Genomic DNA, 22,860 nt, shown 5'->3' on the forward strand with positions numbered 1-22,860 from the left:
CTAAATACACATTAATAAATTATTTTGAAATTCTGGCATCACACCCCACCCCCTACTGAAACTGAGACATAAAAAAACAAGGGTTGCCAAATCTGAGGGGGTTAAAACTAATGAACAGGAGATACTTATGTTTATCTTTCAAAAACTGTTATTACTTTCCCCTTAAGATTAGTTCTCACCTTACAACTATTCTGTGCTGTTGCACTTCCACTTAGAAATGCATGAAAGCTTGAGGGAGAGTGGCCCAATTTCCGCATGGATGGTACCCTGCAAATGAGACTTGAAATCCACTTGCCATTTGTAACCTTAATCTATTATGTTAAAATGGAGCTATTTCTTGACTAAACTTGGGTAGAGGAAATGGTATGTAGGTGTAGCATTTTTAAGATAAACGCAAAGTGAGTCATGTTCACAATAGGTCACAGTGCTGTGAGTGAGTTGGCATGCGTTCTGGGAAATGGCGCATAATGAGCTTTTCCGGCTGCATCATGAGTTGGTGATTTATGTTCTTGGTAGTAGTGTTGCAATGCATATTGCTCAAAACTTGAAAGGCTGTGTTCTGGATTTCTTACTCAAACAGTAATTGGTTATCATTATAATCATTTTTGCTAATGTGTACTCTTGTACAGTCATTTACGTTTACACGGTAATGACACCCAGATTGGCAAAACCAGTCATGATCTATTTGTGCTTGCTTGGATCAAGAATGAAGATGTTTCAGAATCAAATCCATACATATTAACATATATTAAAATATATTATCAAAGGCTTTCACAGCTGGATTCAACTGGTTGTGGTGGGTTTTCTGGGCTGTGTGGCCGTGGTCTGGTGGATCTTGTTCCTAACGTTTCGCCTGCATCTGTAGCCGGCATCTTCAGAGGTGTAACAGACTTCCCTCTGTGATACACCTCTGAAGATGCCAGCCACAGATGCAGGCGAAACATTAGGAACAAGATCCACCAGACCACGGCCACACAGCCCGGAAAACCCACCACAACCAGTATATTAAAATAGTTGCCTTTTGCATATGCCTATACAATACTAACTTTCCTGTCATAGTTTAATGATCTACTTTATGGTCTTTTCCACATACATAATTTACCACAGATTTCACCAGTGGTCAAATCTTGTGCCTTGGAAATATTTTCTGTGAAATCATTTCACGCTCCTCCATTTCCCCCGTGTCTTTCCCCCCTTGTCCCTTCAGTTGCATGTGTTCCCCACACTACTGCTGAAAGTGTATTATTCCAAATGGTTGTGGAATGTCATCTGTGATGCAGAAGAACAACGCCCTTATTTTTAAAATTTTCACATGTTCTCCAGAGTTGCTGCACGGTTTCAAGGAAGCATCCAAATTAGAGCTGAAGTAGTGCATGATCATTACAACAGCAGTCACTTTTCAGTTTCCTCCAACAAAAGCAATTTCCCTTGTCCATTTCACTTGCTCCTACTGCTTACACAAGTGTATCTTTGCCTTAATATTACATTTTCATTTTACATCACTTAATATTACATCACTCATGTGATACGACAAAGAAAAAAAATAAAAATTCCTTTTGAAAACAGAGTGCCAGGGGAAGGAGAAAAGGGCAAAAGGGAGATTGGGTGCATGTATAACGACCAGGTGTTTGATGGAATGGAGAAATAAAGACCGTTTCAGTATGATCGCATGCTCAGGAGAAACTGGCTTGGAAACGGATTTTAAAAATCACAGTAAAAATGCTTAGGAAAACAGTGGAGGGAAAATGAAGGGAAAATATTTCTGGAACCAGTCAGAGGAAAAAATATGCAGAATTTAAAGGATAAAATAGCGTTTGGTAACACTTTGTAAATAACTTGCATGGAAAAGGCCTATATTGATAAAAAAGAGAGATAATTTTTAGTGATTGCAAGAACTCTAGATCGCTGGTTCCAAATAAGGTTGCCAGCTCCAGGCTGGAAAATACCTGAAGATTTAGAAGGTGGAGCCTGTAAAGGGTGGGGCTTCATAGGGGAGACCTCAATGGAGTATAATACTGCAGAGACCACCTTTGGTGGCCTCTGTTGCCTGAAGATCAGTTGTAATCCCAGGACATTTCCAGTCATCACCTAAAGGTTGGCAGCTCTAGTTCTAACCCATTAAAGGTATTGTATCCTACTAACTGTCAATTATTCCTGTAATGAGATTTAAAAGTTGCCATGGCCCCAGCCTGGTGGAACTCTCTGACAGCTGAGACCCCGGCCCTGCAAGACTTAGTTCAGCTCCACAGTGCCCGTTAAGACAGGTTCCACTGGGCCTATGGTTGAGGCAGCAATGGTTTTCCAACTAGCTGGCGTCCTAACACCTTCTCTCCCTTCTTTCTGTGGCATGGGAGGGATGAATCTTTTGTTTATAAATGAAATTTTATTTTAATTGGCAATAGAAATGTATATTTGTATATTGTATAATTATATTGTATTTATATTGTGTATTTTTGGTGCCATAGATATTTATAAAACTCTAGTGGATCATTATTGAACTTTTATTGTTATATGTTTTTAAATGTTGTTAATAGCTTGTTTATTGTGTATTTATATATTGCTATTTGAACATTTTAATCACTCTGTCTCTGTCCTTGGGTCAAAAAAGGGCAGGATAGTCAGTCAAATAAATAATGTTTCATGACTAACCTATGCTGTTTCTCATTGATAATCTGACAAGCGATTATTTGTTAGATTCTTGGAATAATCAATTTAATGACATATCCACAGAATATAGAATATTGGACAACTTGCCATGCAGTCATGTTTATGTTTTGTTAAAAGGTCTTAAATTAAGTCAAAATACCAAAACACTGAAAGTTCACATTTATTTCAGGAGTGAAGTACAGGATAAATTCCAGAGCACAGCATGCATTCTATCTTTCTTCTAGAATTTTTTTTTTGTTTATTGAAGCATAAAAGCATATTTTATTGATAACTTTTTCTCTGCAAATACTCTGGTGGCACAAGTGGAGAACAGTAAGCAGTATTAATTTAAATGATTTAGAGCACATAATTACTGATTTCAATCCATGCCCTACTCTCAAAGGATTGGATCTTCTAACTCTACTCCTTCACCAGCAGCACATTCTTTTGACACAGGAAGCTGTCAACTTTCCCCAGATGCTGTTTCACCCAGGATAAGAACTTCTTGTTTTAGTGAAAGATTCCTTGCCTGTGGGGAACATGATGGTGTTAGCAGAAAGAAATTTGTAGGATCCAACTATAACTTCTAAATAGCTTTCAAAAAAGCAGTAACAGGTTACCAAAGGTTTGTCTGATCACACTGGATGTGGATTGTTGCAAACAGTAGCTGAGTTCTTGTGAGCAGTGATGGAATGCTTCATGGTATGTATTAAATGACCTCTATTTTGGCAGTATGTAGAATTCCATTTATATTTATCTGTGTAATGCAAATTGTTACAGAAGCCATTCCTGTTGTGCACTCTTCTCATCTAAAGTGTTGTTAAGCAGTGTATGACTAAAAGATTAGCTGATGATCTCACAAAGCGTGGAAGTCACTCATTAATCTCAGTCTTGTCATTTTGCAGTTATTATATGCTGGGAAAATCCCGGGAACCAGAGTATCTGAGTTGAAGGCAAAATACAACCTTCTGCATGAGACTCTAGTAAGGTAGGTTATTTGTAGATTTTTGTGAATGTTCTCCTGGTAAATACTTAAATAGCCAGTTCAAACATTACAAAGTTCTTGTGTTTGTTGATGGATGATATGAAGACACAGTATATATCAATTTTATGGTTGGGGGTCACCACAACGTGAGGAATTGTATTAAAGGGCCGCGGCATTAGGAAGGTTGAGAACCACTGTTCTACTGTAGGAGTGGGGCATCTTGTGTGGGTGTGATCTCGACCAATTGCAGAGAGGCAGGAAATGATGAAATTCTTCCATGTACTTCCTGTGAGGTCTTGGGGTCACCTTCTTCAGTATTTTCCTGCCTCTGCAGAGAGCAGACGCGTTTTTTGGCTCTGGCAAAAAACCCTATTCGTAGTCTGTTTGTGTCAGTCTGTGTTTGTCTGCGGGAAGTCCCCTTAGAGGGGTGAGTAAAGCTGATCCTAGCTTGGGGAAGAGTAGTCTAGCCGCGGTTAAAAGCAAACCGCCTTCTCCTCTCTGATGGGGAGCCCCCCCGCTTAGCAAGAGGAACTTTTCCAAGTTTAATTATGGGCCTTAGGGTCCTTTTTTTTAGCCTGAACGCAGAGCCTTAGCTGGCAGCTCTGTTGGGCGCCTGCAGCTCACAAAGCATTGACCATAAGGAAAGGGGGAAACGCCACTCAAATGGACGCCTTCCCTGGCAGCGGCCAGAAAATCTGGCGCTCGAGGCATGTGCAGTCATCCCAACCCGCCAAGAAAAAAAAGAAAAGAAAAAAAAAAGACAAAACGTCGGCGAGTCTAGCGCCTTCCCAGAGTAGCGTCCTTAACCGGAGACTCCCATAGCCGACTCCTCGGCCTTCCTCCAGGGCCACCGGAGCAGTCGAGGCTACACCTCCAGACCCCCCGACCAGCTGGCTCTTCCCTGTGTCACCAACAGGCAAGACCCACAGGATCCTGAGCAGGAGAGATTCAAACGCTGGGCAGTTAACTCCAGCTTCCTCCCTGGATAGGCAACGCCCTACGGTTTTTAAGCTGAGTTTCTTAGAAGGGAGATAGACAAAGCTCTTGGATACAAGAGATCAAAGGACAGCCCCAATGTGCCAGCTCAGCTGCCTGGTCCCATAGATCCCATAGTCCCCACCGAGAGGACTCCGGCTCCTACAGAAGGGATCCTTTAGTCCTACCTAATGAGGAGGGAAGAAGAATTCTCCAGTTTAAGAGCTGGCTCTGATGGGGGGAGAAAAAATTCTCTGACACAGAGGAAACCCTAGAGCCAGCTGGCAGAACAATCCATACAGTTCCTTTTAAACTGGGAAGAAATCCAATCTTTAATTTCTAAAACTATCTCGGCTCTGGATTTACACGATCCCACAGGTGCTGGAAGAGCAAATCCCCAATATTCCATTAATGCTTCCAACAAACCAATCAAGGGCTATCCAAAGGGAACATCATCCTATTTCCCTGGTTGATAGGGAGGGCTGACAAATATTTCCCTGTTCCTAGATGCTTTGTTAAAAGGATTCATGGGGGAGTAACTCAATCCCACACTGCCCACAAGGGCTTGCCTAATTTTAAGAGAAAAAATATCCCCTGATGCCCTCAGCAGCTCTTTCCCGTCCTCCTCCAGAATCCTCCAGTCGATGCCCCTGTGTCCATACCTACATTCCGGAGTACCTGGTAGCCAAGGCGAGGGAGGGGCAATATCAAAGACCCTCTTGATGATAGGGAGATCTGAAGCAGGCAGTAGATCCTGTGAGTGGTTAAGCAGCCAGCTCAGAAACTCTCCCACCCCTCCTCCCACAGTGGCAGAGCCTCCATGGTGTGGCTCAAACGCGTCTCTAGAGATGATTCCAGTTGAAGCAAAGGCATCAGAGGCATGAAGGGTTCTTTCGGCCAATTCCCTTCCTAGCTTAGATGCCACCTTTGACGCTATGTCACTGGTAATGCGAGGTCCTTAGCCCCACTCTAACATGATATGGCAAGGCGCTTAGCGCCTGGATTCACCCATGGCAAGCTGACATACAATCAAACATGTAGTGGCTGGTTATTCTACATACTTTGGAGGGCCTCCTATTTGGAAAAGGTCAGGGCGAAGTCCTTGTCCAAACCTAAGGGACAACAAAAAGAGCGATGCCAAAATCGGTCCAGACACCCGACGGGTCTTCTACATTGTAGCAACAAGTTCACCCTTCCGGTCCCACAAATCCCACTCACTTGCGCTAGCGAGGCGGGCAAAGAGACCACACTATGGCAGAATCAACATTCCCTTCAGAACTACAAAGCAGTCCTTCAAACAATACAACAAGGGCAAGTCCCTTCAGCGCCAACAAGAACAAGCAATGGCGATCAAAGGCATCCCGTATTGGGAGGCGTCTCTTTCAGCACTGTTGGCAGGGAAACCATGTGGACAGGTGGACAAAGGAAGTCCTTATCCACAGGTTATGTGATAGAAGATTCTAACGTTATTCCTCATCATCACCACCTCGTTTATTTCGCTTGCGCTCTCAAAGGATCGGCCGAAGCCAACAGAACTCCTGGTGGCGTTTCCCACCTCCACCAAGATCAAAAGCCATGAACCTGTACCCGACTGGCGGACGCGTTCTCTCAGGGACATATTCACATTTCTTTACAGTCCCTAAAAAAAGAAATGGGGACTGGAAACAATACTCCAACCTAAAAGCGTATCAACAAATCTATCATTGGTCCCCAAATTCCAGGATGGAAACCCTTGGGTCTATTATGGCAAGCAGCCATCAAGATCTGCTGGACCGTTAGATCTTGACGAAGCCTATTTACTACATCCCCATCTTCACAACTCTCACAGGAAGTACCTGAGGATTAGCCATACAGGATGCGTCATTATCAGTTCAAGGCGTTGCCATTCCGGACTAGCCACGCATTTAAGAACCTTCTCAAGGTACCATATTCCAGGCTCCATTATTGCTGAGGGAACAGGGGATACCATCGTCTACCCCCTTTACCCTCGGCATAATCTGCTGATTAGCTCGCGCTCCATCCCCAAGGCCATCATCGGCAAGTCGAGGTGGTTCCAAGAAACCCTAGCGCAGCATTGAAGCTTATAAGTAAACAAAGAAAAGTTCTTTCATTTCCCCTCCACCGCGGCTAGAACACCTAGGGTGCAGTGCTGGACGATCGTTTAAGACTGCCCTTTTTCATCCCAGAAGAGAAGGTAGAAAAAATCAGAAAAAAAACAACATTACTAGTCGTATTCAACAGAAGTGCGTCCTTGCTAAAACTGGCAAGAGTTTGCTGGGGATCTTCATCTCAGTAATCGCACCCTGACCCAGGTGGGTACGCTTTCCATCGCAGACCGGCTTCCAACAATTTCTCCGTGCATACCAGCTGGACATTATTGCCAAAAAAGACAGAAGATTATCGCACTTACCCCCCAAGAGCGTTCGCCTCTCAGCCTTCTCTGGTGAATGAGACGGCTCCAACCTCTAGGCGGGGAAAGCGTTATCTACATGCTCATCGAGGCCTCAAATCTTCTGACGCCAGCCTTCCCTTCTGGGCTGGGGGCCACACTCAATCAACTGTATGTCCAGGGAACTTGGTCTCGGAAGAATCCGGCTCCATATATCAATGCTGGAAACTCGGGCGATCTCCTCGCGCCCTTCAACATTTCCGGCCACAAATTACGTCACCAACATGTCATCGCCAAGAGCAGGACAATGTTGCTGCCAAGTCTTACATCAACAACCAGGGAGGCTCCAGATCGGTAAGGCTCCACTTTCGGAAGCAAACAAAATCCTCCGATGGGCCGAGGAGCACTTGGTATCACTTTCGAAGTCCCTACACATCAGGGGAGTCCAAAATCTAAGAGAGGCAGATCTGGCTCAGCAGGCAGAACCATATGCGAAACAGAATGGCAGCTTCGATCCGCGGGTCTTCTTCAAGATATGCAACACCGGCACTCGGAGGGTAAGACCTGTTAAGCCTCCCAGAAGAGACATCAACTTCCAAAGTTCATGACCCGACACTACCATCCACAGGCGAGTAGCAGCGGGCCCTGAGCGATTTGGCCTCCCAAATCTCCTGTCTTTCCCTCCCTTTCCCCAGTCCCTCGGCTCCTAAGGATCGTATCGGCGCTTGGTGATCACTTGTAGCTAGATGGCCAGGGAGACCCTGGTTCACCACCATCCTGGAACTGTCCATCGCCAGAACCACTGACTCTGCCAATCACTTGACTTCCCTGACACAGGGCCCCGTAAATTGCATCGATCCCGCTTGGTTCGAAGCTGACATGGCTCTTGGTAGACAAACCTCGGAAAAGAATTTTCGGAAGAAGTCCACATCTACTATCTTAACAGCCAAAACAGATTGACGGTCAACATCTACAACTGCTCTTGGAAGGTCGTCCAGGTGAATTGCCGCCATATGGCGGCTTGACGGAACCATCATCACCCGTTATCTTGGAATTCCTGCAACAGGGCTACTCAATGGGACTCAGAGTGTTTCCCACCTTGCGCGAACGGTGGCAGCTCTTGCTACCGTTATCACTTATTAGGCGACATCCCACATCGCAGACATCCGGACGTTCTGAACTTCCTAAGGGGTAAAATTGTCCCAACCTGCGGTGATCCACAGGTTTCCCTCTTAGCGCCTAGACGTGTCCTATCAGCACTCACTAGGCCCCATTGAACCCTTTCGTGATTTTACATCAAATGGGTAAGAATGAAAGCGCTATTCTTAATTGCAATAGCGTCGGCCAGAAGAGTGGCTGAACTTGGCGTACTCAATGAAACTCAAAATTCCTGCGTGTTCCTTAATTTATGGGGTATGTCTTACGGTACGATCAACTTTCATTCGAAGGTTAGCTCCCCTTTCCACGTGCTCAGGTCGTTGTTTCCCAACTTCATGCTGAACCCTTCTCATCCCAAAGAAATGGAAGTGGCACACATTGGGCCAGCGGCGTGCCTTAAAGCATACACATAATAGAGCGGAGGTTCCGAGAAAATCAGAATTATGTTCATCAACATTAGCCCGTAACTTGGGGTATGAAATGTCAAGGCAACAATCAGTAGGTACCCTGAAAGCCTGCATATGCGAGAAGCATACAAAGACTTCTGACTTACACGGTTCCTCAGGGGAGTCACAGCTCACTCAGTCGCAATGCTGCGATAGCGCGGCATTCCGAAATCATGCATCGATTGGAGACATCACCGCAGGAGCCGCCCACCTGGTCTTCCATTTCCACGCTTCATACGTCATTATAAAATTAGGTCCCTGGCCTCGGCAGAATCAGCCTTTGGCAAGGGGTACTGGAAAGTATCATGGGGGACTAATGAAACCCACCCGAATTGGGTTTTTTTTTTTCTTTCCGGGGAGGTCCCACACCAAGATGCCTCCTACAGTAGAAGGATCCATTGGATACTCACCGTGAAGGTCTTTCTACTGTGGGTAAGTGGAGACATCTTAGCTTCTCTAGTTCCATTTGTTTCCCGATGTTACTCTCTCTGTTATCAACTAAATTCATGTATTCAGACTGTTCAACATTTAGGGTTGTCGTTATTGTTGTCACTGTTCTGGTGCTCCTAGTTCTTGCCGAGCCGTTGTTTTTTTTCTTCAAAATTGTTTTTTGGTTATATGTTCCTGTTACTTAAGTGCTATACTACTATGCCAGGCGGGGGTACTGAAGAAGGTGACCCCAAGACCTCACAGGAAGTACATGGAAGAATTTCATCATTTCCTGCCTCTCTGCAATTGGTTGAGATCACACCCACACAAGATGCCCCACTTACCTACAGTAGAAAGACCCTTCACGGTGAGTATCCAATGGATCCTTCTAGACTGATTTGTGCCATTTATTCCTTGTGGTGTCTGGGGAGTAGCAACTTCAACCTGCCTCCTATGACATTGTCATGTCCACTCTATGGAGCCACTGTTGGCTCTGTTTCACAAACTATATGTAAGTAAATTGATTTTCAAAACAAAACTAAGGACAGTTTAAAGGGCTATTTTGATGACACAAAAACAATGCAGGGGAAGGCCTCTTCTACCTTCATGCTGCAATTGTGAGGATGAAGAGGCATGCATGAGTTTAGGAGGCAGAAAACGCCCACTAGATGTTTGATTCAAACTCTTTGTGACATCCACATGTGAAGACTTTGTTACATTCAAAGTGGCCCATACATTAAGTAACTCCCCAGAAATATTTGGATTCATTGTTTTGTGCTAGGTATAATTATAATGTTTGTTCAAACGTTTTTAAGTTTTTAGAAGATGTAGGCAAGAAAAAGTGTGTATGAATGAAATGAATTTATAATAGAAAGGAGGATATCTACTTTTTGATTCCTATACTCCATTATTTCTGAAACTACCGTAGTCAAAATTAAACATTTCCATTGCTTCTGGGAAAGGCAAAAGTTATTCTTTGTGTGGTGGCTATTGAACTGTTCTGGGAGAGTGCCTTCACATAACAGTTCTCCAATATTCTCATGGAAACACTAATATGCTTAACTTTCCTATTTTTCCTTGTTTTAAAAATACTTTATTTTTATTCAAGGCCTTTGTATGTTATCAGCAGTACCACAGCTTTGTCAACATTTTTAAAAAAATGATGGGGTACCCCTCTACCACCCCTTTCCCCTTACTTATCTGCTGACCATCCCTGCCAAAATCCACATGGGCAGGCGCTGCAGAGCTTAATGCTGGGCTCAGATGGGCCCAGCATTCAGCTCTGCATTGCCACCACCTCCAAGATCCACAAAGGCTTCAGAGACAGCATAGAAGTTTTAGGGATCAGGTTTAATAGACCTAAAAGTTTTGAATTTCTCTGTGTGTGGAGTGGGGGAGGCATAAGGATTCAGGGTTTTTTTGGATTTTCAAAAAAAATTGGGTTTTTTAAAACCTGAACCTGAAAAAATACCAGGGGGAAATGGTCACACTCCTAGTTCTGAATATTTGTGAGAGTTTCCCCTCTAATCAGAAAAATATGACAAAAAATCAAGAAAAATACGAATGTTTCCCCATGCACATAATCAGTACATGACATACTCTGGAGGCATGAAATGGGGAGAGCATTTGAGTCAGCTAAAGGAAAAAAGCAAAATGAGGCTGAGGATGGTAAAATAGAACTTTCCAGGCCTCTACAAGCTTATAGTACCTAAATGGAAAGTTTGGGTTGCGGCAATTTTCCAATCATTTATCCTACTCAGACACAATTATTTTCATGGGTCCTCAACTTCTAAATATATCATAAAATTTAAATTTCAGATGTGATTTCCAATAGTTATCATTCAAAATGTTCATTATTACTTTGTTCTGTTTTTAAAATATGTGGTTCAACACTTCATTTTACTTCAGTTTACAGGCATCTGAAATCCAGCTATTGCATGATGCGAAATGTTTCACTGTTCAACTGGAAAACCAGCAATATGAACTAGAAAAGGCTGACCAGTTTCCAGAGGGATCCACTTCCGAGGTGTCCAAAATGAGACAGCAGTATCTGAGATATCTTAACGAATATAATGCAATTCAAGAAAGAGAATATGAAATTCAGTACAGGTTGAATAGGTAAATAATATTGAAATTGGTTGTGGTGGGTTTTCCAGGCTGTGTGGCCGTGGTCTGGTAGATCTTGTCCTTAACGTTTTGCCTGCATCTGTGGCTGGCATCTTCAGAGGTGTATCACAGAGGGAAGTCTGTTATACACTGTAGCCTTTGCTTACAAACAGAGAGGAGGCTTGTGAACTGCAAGGGTTTCTGGAGGACATAGTATTGCATCTTCAATTCTGTCGGTGATCTGCTAAACACACTGTATTGTTAGTGAACATGTTCAGCAGTAAAATCTAACAAGCAGCTCTACTTCTGCCTATAGAATGACTGATAATGATTTATATTGGAGAAAAAAATAAAAAGTGCAATCAAAATACTATTGGCAGGATACTAAACTTGCACTTTGTTTCTGGGAACCCAGACATTGAGAATCATCACTCTTCATCTGTGAAGTCCTCCAGGGTTTTTGGTCACTCTAGTGTAACAAAAGGTTGGGAACCACTATATATGTAGATAAATGTGTAAAAATAAATCTAGAATTGTGACACTTCAGTATTATCAAGTCATTTGATAGTTTTATATTTCATTTCAGTAATGAACTGTTTTTCTGCATTCATATTTAAGTATTTAAAAGGTGGATGCTCCCAAGTAATGGACAATCACTTGCTTTGACCTCTGTGAGCTGAATTTTCTTTTATTCTAATTTACTTTCCTTTAGCTTACTAGAAGACAAGAAAATTCTAGAAAAAGAGTATCAAAGGATCCCAAAAGCTGCTGTAAGTATGATGTTCGTGTTTCCAAATTTGACTCCATGTAGCTAGATGAAGAAATAAGAAAATGACACAGCTAAAAAGCAAGCAGATCACTCTTGTAGTACATAGAAGTTTTATAAAAGCAGAATGTGATGTAGGTGTAACACAATGTGCCTTTTAACTGTAGTTTGCTGAGTAGGTGTCATCCTTACGAATGGTGCTCTATCCAGAGCAAATTCCACCATCCCTTTATTTATCAACCAGGGTTTGATGCCACATGTCTGTCCATGTTAACCATGTTAACCATGGTTAACATGAATCAAGAATTTCCTGGATTTACAGACTTCCATTGCACTGCAAAACAGAGAGCTGTTATAGAAATTAAAGCTTCCTTCAGGCAAGAGGGTTGTGTGAAGTTACCCCATGTGCTTACTTCCAGAAAGGTGTTTTTTGTTTTTTTCTAGAGAGTCAAGTGAAATGCATTTAGTTCATCACAGGTGCACACCTACAGCATAAAAAGGAAATTCTAGGCCTACAATTCTAATAGCACCATTGCTATTCTGACCCTCAGACTTCATCTACACATTGTTTGGCTATTTTGCTATTGTTGCACTATATCAGGGGTAGGGAACCTGCGGCTCCATGAGCCGAGCCGCCAGCTTCATCCTTGCCCGCCCTGCAGGCAGCAGGGCAGGCGCACCAACTGCCCACGGCCGGCTGAGCTGCACCGCGGGCTTCCCGTCTTGCCCGCCCTATTGAAGCCAGTGGGTGCTTTCCCAGTGACCCGGCAAACCCGAGGAGCCATGCGGCTTCATCGCGCCCACCCTGCAGGCAGCAGAACTGAGCGCACCAATGTGCCAGCGGCCAACTGGAGGCTGCACAGCGGGCTTCCCCTCTACGCCTGCCCTGTTTGAGCCCGGGGCAGAGTAACTTTCCCGGCAGTCAGTGAGGCTGAGCTGCTGGCCCTATCCTTGCCCACCCTGCAGGCAGCAGAGGCGGGGCCCAGCATCCATGCGCTTCTTAGAATGAGCGGAGTAAAAGGTAAAAAAACCCAATATATACAGTGTTATCTTTATTTTAAATGTCAAAAATTATTTGCGGCTCCAAGTGTTTTCTTTTCCCGTGGAAAACGGGTCCAAATGGCTCTTTGAGTGTTAAAGGTTCCCTACCCCTGCACTATATCAACCAATTTCAACTGCATTTTCCTGTGTGGATAAGACACTGTATTTTTGAATGGTTGCTAGAGCTTCATGATAATGCAGTATCCACTGGATACAAACCCAGGTTGCTTCTATGTGGACCTTCTACTTTGTTTCGGCACCCACAGTGGAGCAGATTTATTTATTTTTTACTATCTGCAAATATTCTCATTCTGTCCACTTGGGTTTTGCCCAAAATGGAGTCAGAAGTAATCCAAGGAAACATTCAGAATTTGGAAAATTTAGTAGTGAAGAGTTTATCCCATCCTTCTCTAGTGCCAAGGCTTTGATCCATTTTAGATGGTCCTTCTCCATTGGTGTGTTTTTTTTTAACGTATCAGAAGTTCAGTTCTTGAATCTCCAGTTTCATATATAATGAGGCATTTGGTAAAGGTACATAGGAAGCTAAAATATGCCTATACAATCATATGTCAATGAATAGGCATGTCCATAAAGCAGACCCAATTCTAACAGACACTCTGTGAATGTATTCCACCTTTCAAACAATACAAGAGATACCTGAATTTTTATGTCTTTTTTTGCTGTTGGTTTTAAAAGGATGCTGAAAAGTTGATTAAGGGTCTAAAAGAAAGCTGTGAAGAGCTCCGTAAAGAAACCTCACAAAGAAGACAAGAAATTAAAACACTGAAGGAAGATTTGGCAGTAAGACAAAAGCATCTCACTAAATACCAGAAGCAACTTGATGAAGTCCTTCGGAATCAAGAAGATACCAAAGTAACCCAAGCCTTAGTATATCATTATCATTACATGTCTTAAGGGCTAGTTACCATATTATGGTGGCTGCTTACATTCTTAATAAATGTTTGAAGAAAGGGCAGAATGAGTCACAAAGAGATGCAAATTCTGCAAGGGTGGGATTCTGTAGCATTTCATGGAACTCTACCCCATGGAACTCTACCCCATGTAGGCTAACATCTGTATTTTTATCACTAGGATGAGCTTATCCGTTTCCAGGCCATTCCTATTCAGCTTGGGAAAGATATAGAGAAAGTGAATCGCAGAAAGCAGTAAGTTATTTAATGCAGTTTGTACAAAACTGTGCAGTTTCCGAGCAGTTGTGCTCAAGCCAATGAATACAGAGTGTTTGGATTTAAACTCATTGCCATTTACATCCTGATCCTAAAGATCTGTACTGGTATATCTGCTGGAAGCTAAAGGGATTAAACTGATGCTGCCACACTTTGGTCACATAATGAGACGACACGAGTCCCTGGAAAAAATTATAATGCTAGGAAAGGTTGAAGGCAGCAGAAAAAGAGGAAGACCCAGCATGAGATAGGTTGACTCTATAAAAGAGGCCACGGCCTTCAGTTTGCAAGACCTGAGCTAGGCTGTTAATGACAGGATGTTTTGGAGGACATTCATAGGGTCACCGTGATTTGGAAGCAACTTGATATCACTTAACAAACACACACACACACACACACACACACACACACACACACACACACACGTCTGTTAGTGCTGTATTTTTGTAATGTTAGTAAAAACCACAATTTATGATGCTGGGGCTGTGTTTTAGAAGGCTCTTTCCCTCTTTGCGTTGATTTGTCTAATGGCGAAAGTCTTAGAATTGTTCTGTTCATGTTGTGGAAGCCAGGAAACAAGGGCCCACTTCAAATGTTTACTGTGAGCTGAATCTGTCAATCACATTTTAGTCCTACTTTTCCTTCAAGGAGCTCAAGGTGGGCAAACATTGTTTTCCTTCTTGCCTCAATTTTGTCCTCACAAAAGCCTTGTGAAGTACGTTAGACTGAGAGAGAGTAACTGGCCCAAGGTTGCCATAAATTACAGGGCAAAGGAAGATTTTAATCTGGACCTCTGTGGTCCTAGTCCTGCACTAACTACTACACATGCTGGTATAATGTTCCTCTGTGGTAGAGGGAAAGATCAGCAGTCAAATAACATGCATAATGTTACCATACTGGTTCTGGCCAAAACTGCTTTTTTTGTGGGTCCTGGAAGACTGCTTCCCATGAATCCTAGAATTGTTGGATCACATGGTAGAAAACATCAAATAATACTTCCAGTACCACAGCAAGGATTTGGCATATCAGAATCATGATAAATTTGAACTTTTAAGATAAATTTGAACTTGTACTCTGCTTTCCAGATTTCTGATCCTTGCGTCACTATGGCCGCTTCCGCACACACAAAATAATGCATTTTCAAACCACTTTCACAACTGTTTGAAAGTGGATTTTGCTATTCCACACAGCTTTAAAGAACACTGAAAGCAGTTTGAAAGTGCATTATTCTGCATGTGCGGAATGAGCCTTTGTTTCCAAGATAATCTAAATGTTCTGGCGACTTCAATCAGAATTCAATGAGCACACTGGCTATTTATCTTACAGGGAACACTTCCCTGGAGAGCCACTGGGGGCCAGGGCCAAGCAAAGTGAAGCTCAAGAAACTCTGCCAACACCTCAGGGGGTGACTTGTCTCAGGGCTTTTATGACCAATGATAATGGGTCTCAGCTTGCCATTTTTTTCGCTACTTATCTGCAGAAGGAAGCCATAGATGAGATAATGCTTGTTTTTGGCACCACTGTGTTGAGTGGCCTTGCAGTATGGATTGTAATGCCACAGGGGTTGTGCAGCTGGTCTGGTTCTCAGGCCATTTTCTCTTTTCAGGCTATTCCTGTAGAACCTTTAAAATGACTGGGCATAAGTTCCCTCAGGCCACCTCTAGACCATCTCTGATGAACCACAATGTAAATATATACTGGCAGCTGCTCCCTCAAAGCTCTTTTACACAAATAGATATCAAACTTCCTTGGTGATTCTGTAATCTGTCAGAGAGCACAGTTAAAATTCATGCCAGAAGTGATCTCATTTTGCTGTGATCACAAAATCAAAAGGTGCCTGTGACCTTAAAAGGTGCGTGTGACTTCTTTATGCATTCTCAACGTTATTCATTCTCAGTACCTTTGGAGGAGGCAGATGGCAGAAAACTGTAAAATTTGCTTGATTTGTGAAGAGACAGAGGAAACAGGCAGAGGCGTAGCTCCAAGGGGACAGGGGGGTGCATGATGCACCGGGCGCGCACCCCTGTGGGGGTGTGGCAGGGGCATTCTGGGGGCATTCCAGGGACGTGGTGTGGCATTCCGTGGCGGGGCCTTCCAGGGTGGGGCGGGGTTGGAGGAGACACTGGTGCACCGGGCGCTTTCCCCCCCTGCTACGCCTCTGGAAACAGGTACTCCTTGGGCGGGGGAAAGAAAGGCATAATACAGGTACCTATCTTTTTTTAATCTACTGGGGATTTGTTCCCCTGGGGAGTTGTTCCCCATACCATTAGGAATATAGCATGGAAAGGAGTCATCTTCGCTTCTTTAACTCTGTGGGTTGAATCCGTATAGGGACAGACAGGGAGAGAGAACTTCCTTTTGCTGTTAGAATACACATTGGGGGATCTGATAATTGATTCCAAATATCATGTAAATTTAGAACTAGTTTATTAATTTGGGGTTTTTTTGTCCACAGAGAAACAGAGAAGAAGATAGCAGCACTTCAGGGACAACTGAAAGAAGTAACTTGCCATGTTAAAAAATTAGAGGCTTCAATTGAGGATATACTTCGAGAAAAAGAAGATGTGATGAAAGAAGTGGACGGCAAGAAAACTTTGCTGGAAAGCAAGGACCGAGAATTCAGCAATTTGACAAAGATGCATGAATTGAACAAGGAAAATGAAGGAAGTGCCATAGCTGACAGGTGAGGTTTGCAATTCAAGGGCGTGTGGTCTGAAGAGGGACTCCCCTATCTGCTACTGGGACCAAGACAGCATTTTAGATCTTACCTTCACATAGAGGTTTTGAAACTGGACTTCCTCCACTAGTAGGATCAGAAAACTAAAGCTTGATTTGTCAGATGTATCAAGTGGCCTAGTGCATTAAGTAGTTATATAGACATGGGAATAGCTGTAAAAAGTATTTGCCTATTAATTTACTTGAGCATGCCATGCATGTGGTCAAGTGGACTCTCTCCCAACAGATTTCACACCAGCTGCCTTCAAAAGAATACTTTCAACCTGGGTGTCTGCAGTGGAATCCATCTGCTTTGCAAAGGATCCCACAATATTTTAGGTGTGCATTTTGTACATGTTGATCAGAGACCACTGAAAATGTGCCCCAGAATGCGCCAAATTCTCTCAGACTGCTGGGCAGTTGAGAAAAAAACAGATAGTGGTGAGCAAAGTGTCTTTCAGGCAGATTCTTGGCCATTCCCAGTTGCCTTACCAATAAACCCACAGTTGGCTTCCAAGGAAGCTCAGGTTGCCCAGGACTGCTGCTTACCCATTTGCCACATGGGAGTGGCACAACTCCCCTTCTGAAATTTGAAAAATGGGAGCTGCAACAGAATTACTCTCCTCAAAGATCATGTCCAGTCTTTCACTTCCACTTTCCAATTCTGATTGCTGTGCAATAATTCCATCCCTACCTTCCCACTTGTCTGACTTTAAAGTGATAATGTTTGTTTCTGCCTATCCCTTGGCCAGTTTTCCTGTGTGTATGTTTTTTTTAAATCATTCCCTCCACTCACATAGGGGCATTGTAGAAGTCGGATTCCGCAGCTGTCTTGCGGTGAAGCAAAAACTCCAAGATACTTTGAGCCGCATGCAACGAGAGAGGGAGAGAGACCTGAGAAATTTCAAGAAGATGGAGATGCAACTGAAAATCTCTGTTGAGGGTTTGGCTCAAGTTAAATCACTCCACGAAAGAGTCCTTTTAGAGGTCTGTCTGAACAAGCTGTACTGATGGTTCTGCTTCTGGTTATCATGCTAAATATTTGCTTAACAGTGTTTCCAGGCTGTAGGGTATTTACTCAAAATGAAGATGACTCTGAATAGAAGATGACTCCTTCTCTCACAATGTGTTACCCAAAAAGGTTTTTGTTAAATTATTAGATATTATTGTAACTTGTATGCAAATTTAAGACAACCCCCCTTGTTATGGCATAACTAGGAAAAAAACTAGTCTGGCATTTGATACTGTATCTTTTGTGGGGGCGGTTTGGTTCTGGTGGGTTTTTCGGGCTGCGTGGCCGTGGTCTGAACCACGGCCACACAGCCTGGAAAACCCACCAGAACCAGTTGAATCAGGGCATGAAAGCCTTCGAGAATACATAATACCGTTTGTTCATGAGGTAGCCATCCAGTTTCCCCCTGTGGTCATTCACTCCCTCCTTCCCAGTCATAGAGCCCAGATTCAAGACTTTGCAGCTATAGGAAGTCTTTAATCCATCCACAATTTGTTGTAAATCTGAATTTGGCCAAATCAGCTGATTGGGGTAATTTTTTGTCCACAGTCTGGGATTTTAACAGTGCAGTCCAGCATACAGTTACTCCAGACAATGGACGTAGACTGGAATAACTCTGCACCGAATTGTGCTGTGAAGTTTAGTGTAATTCTGGCCTATTTTGGCACAAGGAACTGATCCAAACTATCCTTTTGGTCCTCTGCTGTCCAGTTGAGAACCAAGTGAGCCTGGTGTGTAATAATAATAATACAATAATAATAATAATAACCTGTCATCAGGTACACCACCAGAATCATAAACTGTACACAGGCTGATTTGGATGCATTGGATAGAAAAACTCGGAAATTTATGACAGTGCACCATGCCTTACACCCACCTAGTGATACTGATAGATATACCTTCCCCGGAGATCTGGTGGCAGAGGGTTACTGCAAGCAAAGCAAACTGTGGAGAAGGAGAAACATGCGCTGTTTCATGTTTGTGAATGAAAGTCAAGAACAGGCTTTGTTTGAAGTGAAGAACAGGCGTTTACTGAAAGCCTAGAGAACCAAACAGGAGTACAGAAAAAAATGTGATTAAAATGAGGACTGAAAGCTGGCGCAACAAAACATTACCAACAAGAAACAGCAATCTTAAGAGAGGTTTTTGGCCTTAGAAATGTGGAGCTTATTTAATTAGCAGACCAAAGCCATGGGTGCTTCCTGATAATAGCTACACCCTGTGCCTAATGGCATCAGTGAGAGCATTCTCTCCAAAATCCATGAAACCATGTGGGATGTGTAGTATGAATAATACTTCACAGCAACAGGAAGTGGACAGGATTACTTTCTCTGGACATTATACTTACTAAAGCCAAATATTTCACATGGCCGAAGTTTAAACGTACTGTGAAACTTTTCTTCCATTTATGCACAAGCTTTTCCTGTTTATGTCTAGTCCAGGGGTCTGCAACCTGCGGCTCTCCAGATGTTCATGGACTACAATTCCCATCAGCCCCTGCCAGCATGGCAAATTGGCAGGGGCTGATGGGAATTGTAGTCCATGCTGGCAGGGGCTGATGGGAATTGTAGTCCATGAACATCTGGAGAGCCGCAGGTTGCAGACCCCTGGTCTAGTCTATCAGAGCCCATGCAATTGTGTCAGTTTATTTTGTGTGGAAATTCCATTTCGACTATATGGTCTTGCTACCGAAATATTAATTTCAGCCTTATCAGGAAATTGAAAGAAGTCTGAGTATAATGCAGAGAGGTTGATATTTTACTGTTTTTGGAACAGACCCCTTCCAAAGTGCTCCATGTCCCCTCTTCCCTGGATGCCAACTTCCCCTGGAGAGGAAGTATTGTGAAATACTTTATTGGAGAAATCATGCTTTTGGAAGTGTTTCCATGGGCTGACAAATATTAGCTAGACAAAACTTGTATATTATTACCCATTCAGGGCAGTGACCCTAATGTTGTCATCTAGGACAGTGCCAGATGTCATACTGGTGGGGCATCTTGAATATACATTACAGGATCAAGAGACTGGCCACCAACAGCTGCCACTGAGCATCAGTCTCCAAAACAGATACACTAAAAAGTCAGCGTGGTAGGTTAGATTGCCAGGCTAGACTCTGCAAGATCCAGGTTCAAATATCCGCTCAGCCATGCAGCACACTGTGTGACCCTTGGTCAGTCACAGTCTTTAAGTCTAAAATATCTGAGATGGTTAGTATGAGAGCCAAATTGGGGAAGGGACAACAATATTGGCCACCCTAGGCACCTTAGAAAAGTGGTAGGCATCAGATATCAGTACAGAAATTGGATGAGCAGGATCCCTAAAATGCATGTCAAAAATATTCAGCCATCAAAGTTAGCTGTGCCTATCTGACTTGGATTGCCACCAATACCAGCATTTATTTCTTTATTTTGTTTGTTTGTTTGTTGGACTTCTATCCCGTCCATTCCCAAAGGGCATGACTTCATAATGGATCTGGACAAATTGGCACTGTGGTGTTATGGACTGTGCTGTTCTTGATTCTTAGAAATCAATAGGATACTGCACAGTACGGGATTTGAGGTTGCGAGTGTATACCAAAAGGGGGTGTGTGTGATATTTACAGTGATTGTTTTTCAGGTTTTGCCCATTAACAATCAATTTAAGGATTACTTTAAAAAAATGGTATTTGTTCTTGGATTCCTAAATGTTCCTTTAAAAACACACACACTAAATAATACTTTTGCCTTTGGCTTAAATAAACATGTTTTATTTCCTTTTTAGATTGAGGCTCTTCCTAAAGATGATGGGACACTATTAGAAAGGCGCAGGGAACTCCAGAGAGAAGTTGAAATGGTTAAGAGGAGTCTTGTTCAGGAGGTGAATATTTAGTTTCTTTATATGCCACATTTTTCCAGTTAGTTTTCACTGTAGAATGTAACAGGGGTATTTGCACTTCCTTCCCTAGGTATCCCTGCAGATATGTAGGAATTGAATTGATTTTTTTTTAAGATCTGATCCTGGCTGACTTATTAATGCCTTTTGGACTGGGTGGGTAACTTCTTGGTCAGCTGTAGTACAGCAGGGCACAGAAAGCTGGGTTGAGGTAATTCTTCCATTACCACACAGATTCACTTACATCCAGACTGAGCTATCCAACAGATCTTTATTAGCAGCCTGTCTATGCAGTTACATTCATCTGTATCTAGACCCGTGGTGGCGAACCTTTGGCACTCCAGATGTTATGGACTACAATTCCCATCAGCCCCAGCCAGCATGGCCAATTGGCCATGCTGGCAGGGGCTGATGGGAATTGTAGTCCATAACATCTGGAGTGCCAAAGGTTCGCCACCATGGATCTAGACCCTCTTCCATCAGCCACCCCCAAGTGTGCCTAACCATGACTTTTAACAATTGGCCCTGCCCCCAAACCTCATTCCAGCTTCTCGGCCCACACATGCCCAGTGGCATCCCTTCTCCACAGTGGCATACCTAGGCAAACTGGAGCCCTGGGCAAAACCTGTGTTTGATGCCCCTCCATGGGTGGCCTCCCTCCCCCACCGTGACCAAACAATGATTTTTTCCACCAGGTCATTTCAAAGTCACCATCACTTTATAGAACATGTCCCAACTCACAAATCTGAACACAGCAATGGGGCCATGCCACACAGCAGAAATATTTTTTTGAAAACAATTTCACAATGCTTTCAAAATGTTTTATTACTGCTATGAAAACATTTTAAGGTGTTGTAACCAGTCCCCCCAATTGAGGGAAACAGCATCACTTTCAATGTTATTTAAACTGGGGACCCCAGATTCTCCCTTTAAAGTGAATTTAAAAGAAGAATCTGGGTTCCCAAATTTAAACAAGCGATGCTGGAATCCACCCCCAAACAGCATCATTTTCAATGGTGTTTAAACTAGGGAGCCCAGATTCTCCTTTTAAATCCACCTTAAAGGGAGAATCTGGGGTCCCCAGTTTAAACAACATTGGAAGTGATGCTATTTTGGATGTTCCCCCACCCTGAAACAGCATCACTTTCAATATTTAAACTGGGGACCTCAGATTCTCCCTTTAAATCCATGCCGAAGGGGGTGGATTTAACAACAACAACAACAATTGCAGCAGCCTCAGCTGCTGCAAAAAGATTGCCCAGATTGAGTACAAACAGAGACACAACTCAGTGGCCAAGATGATCCACTGGAATTTATGCAAGAACTACAACATAAGAACAGCTAAGAACTGGTGGGAACATTGTCCAGAGAAAGTAATGGAAAATGAGAAGGTCAAGATCCTGTGGGACTTTCGAATCCAAACGGACAAAGTGTTGAAACACAATACACCAGACATCACTGTGATCGAGGACAAGAAAGTGAGCAACATCAACATAGCAGTCCCCGGTGACAGCAGGGTCATTGAAAAAGAACACGAGAAGGTCACTAGATACCGCGATTTGAAAATTGAGCTTCAGCGTCTATGGCACAAACCAGCTGAGGTCATCCCAGTGGTAATTGGCATGCTGGGCGCCATCCCAAAAACACTAGGGCAGCACTTGAAACATCTTCAAATTGACAAAATTAACATCTGTCAAATTCAGAAGGCAGCCCTGCTGGGATCCGCACGAACACTACACCGATACATTACAACTTCCTAGGCTTCTGGGTGAGGCTCGAATTGTAATGAAGGCCAACAACCAGCTAAAGATCTGGCAGCTGTGAAATCTACAATAATAATAATAACAACAACAACAACAACAACAACCTTTATTAGGCATTGAGAGAATAAAAGAAAGAAAGAAAACAAGCATTGGCAGGAAGGGCGTGGATTTAAAAGGAGAATCTGGGGAAATTTAGGGGGTGCCTGCTGTCAGGGGTGCAATTAGTAAGATAGCAGAACCAAAATTTCAGAGTATCTTTGTGAGACCCTATTGATGATACCACCCAGGTTTGGTGAAGTTTGGTTCGAGGGGCCCAAAGTTATGGACCCTCAAGGGTGTAGCCCCATCTCCTATTAGCTCCCATTAAACAA

At 43.2% G+C, this 22,860-nt stretch overlaps 1 protein-coding gene across 1 annotated transcript in view; it reads left to right on the plus strand.

Annotated features, from left to right (window-relative positions):
- The window catches only part of CCDC146 (coiled-coil domain containing 146), a 78,841-nt gene that overhangs the window by 35,124 nt on the left and 20,857 nt on the right, over positions 1 to 22,860 (plus strand). The window contains exons 3-10 of the mRNA XM_048499903.1: positions 3,552 to 3,634; positions 10,937 to 11,146; positions 11,847 to 11,904; positions 13,638 to 13,814; positions 14,034 to 14,107; positions 16,584 to 16,811; positions 17,644 to 17,830; positions 20,616 to 20,711. Of these exons, the coding sequence (XP_048355860.1) occupies positions 3,552 to 3,634; positions 10,937 to 11,146; positions 11,847 to 11,904; positions 13,638 to 13,814; positions 14,034 to 14,107; positions 16,584 to 16,811; positions 17,644 to 17,830; positions 20,616 to 20,711 (1,113 nt within the window). The remainder of the gene's footprint in view (positions 1 to 3,551; positions 3,635 to 10,936; positions 11,147 to 11,846; positions 11,905 to 13,637; positions 13,815 to 14,033; positions 14,108 to 16,583; positions 16,812 to 17,643; positions 17,831 to 20,615; positions 20,712 to 22,860) is intronic.

The sequence above is a fragment of the Sphaerodactylus townsendi genome, linkage group LG06, assembly GCF_021028975.2.
Source record: "Sphaerodactylus townsendi isolate TG3544 linkage group LG06, MPM_Stown_v2.3, whole genome shotgun sequence".
Classification (NCBI taxonomy): Eukaryota; Metazoa; Chordata; class Lepidosauria; order Squamata; family Sphaerodactylidae; genus Sphaerodactylus; species Sphaerodactylus townsendi.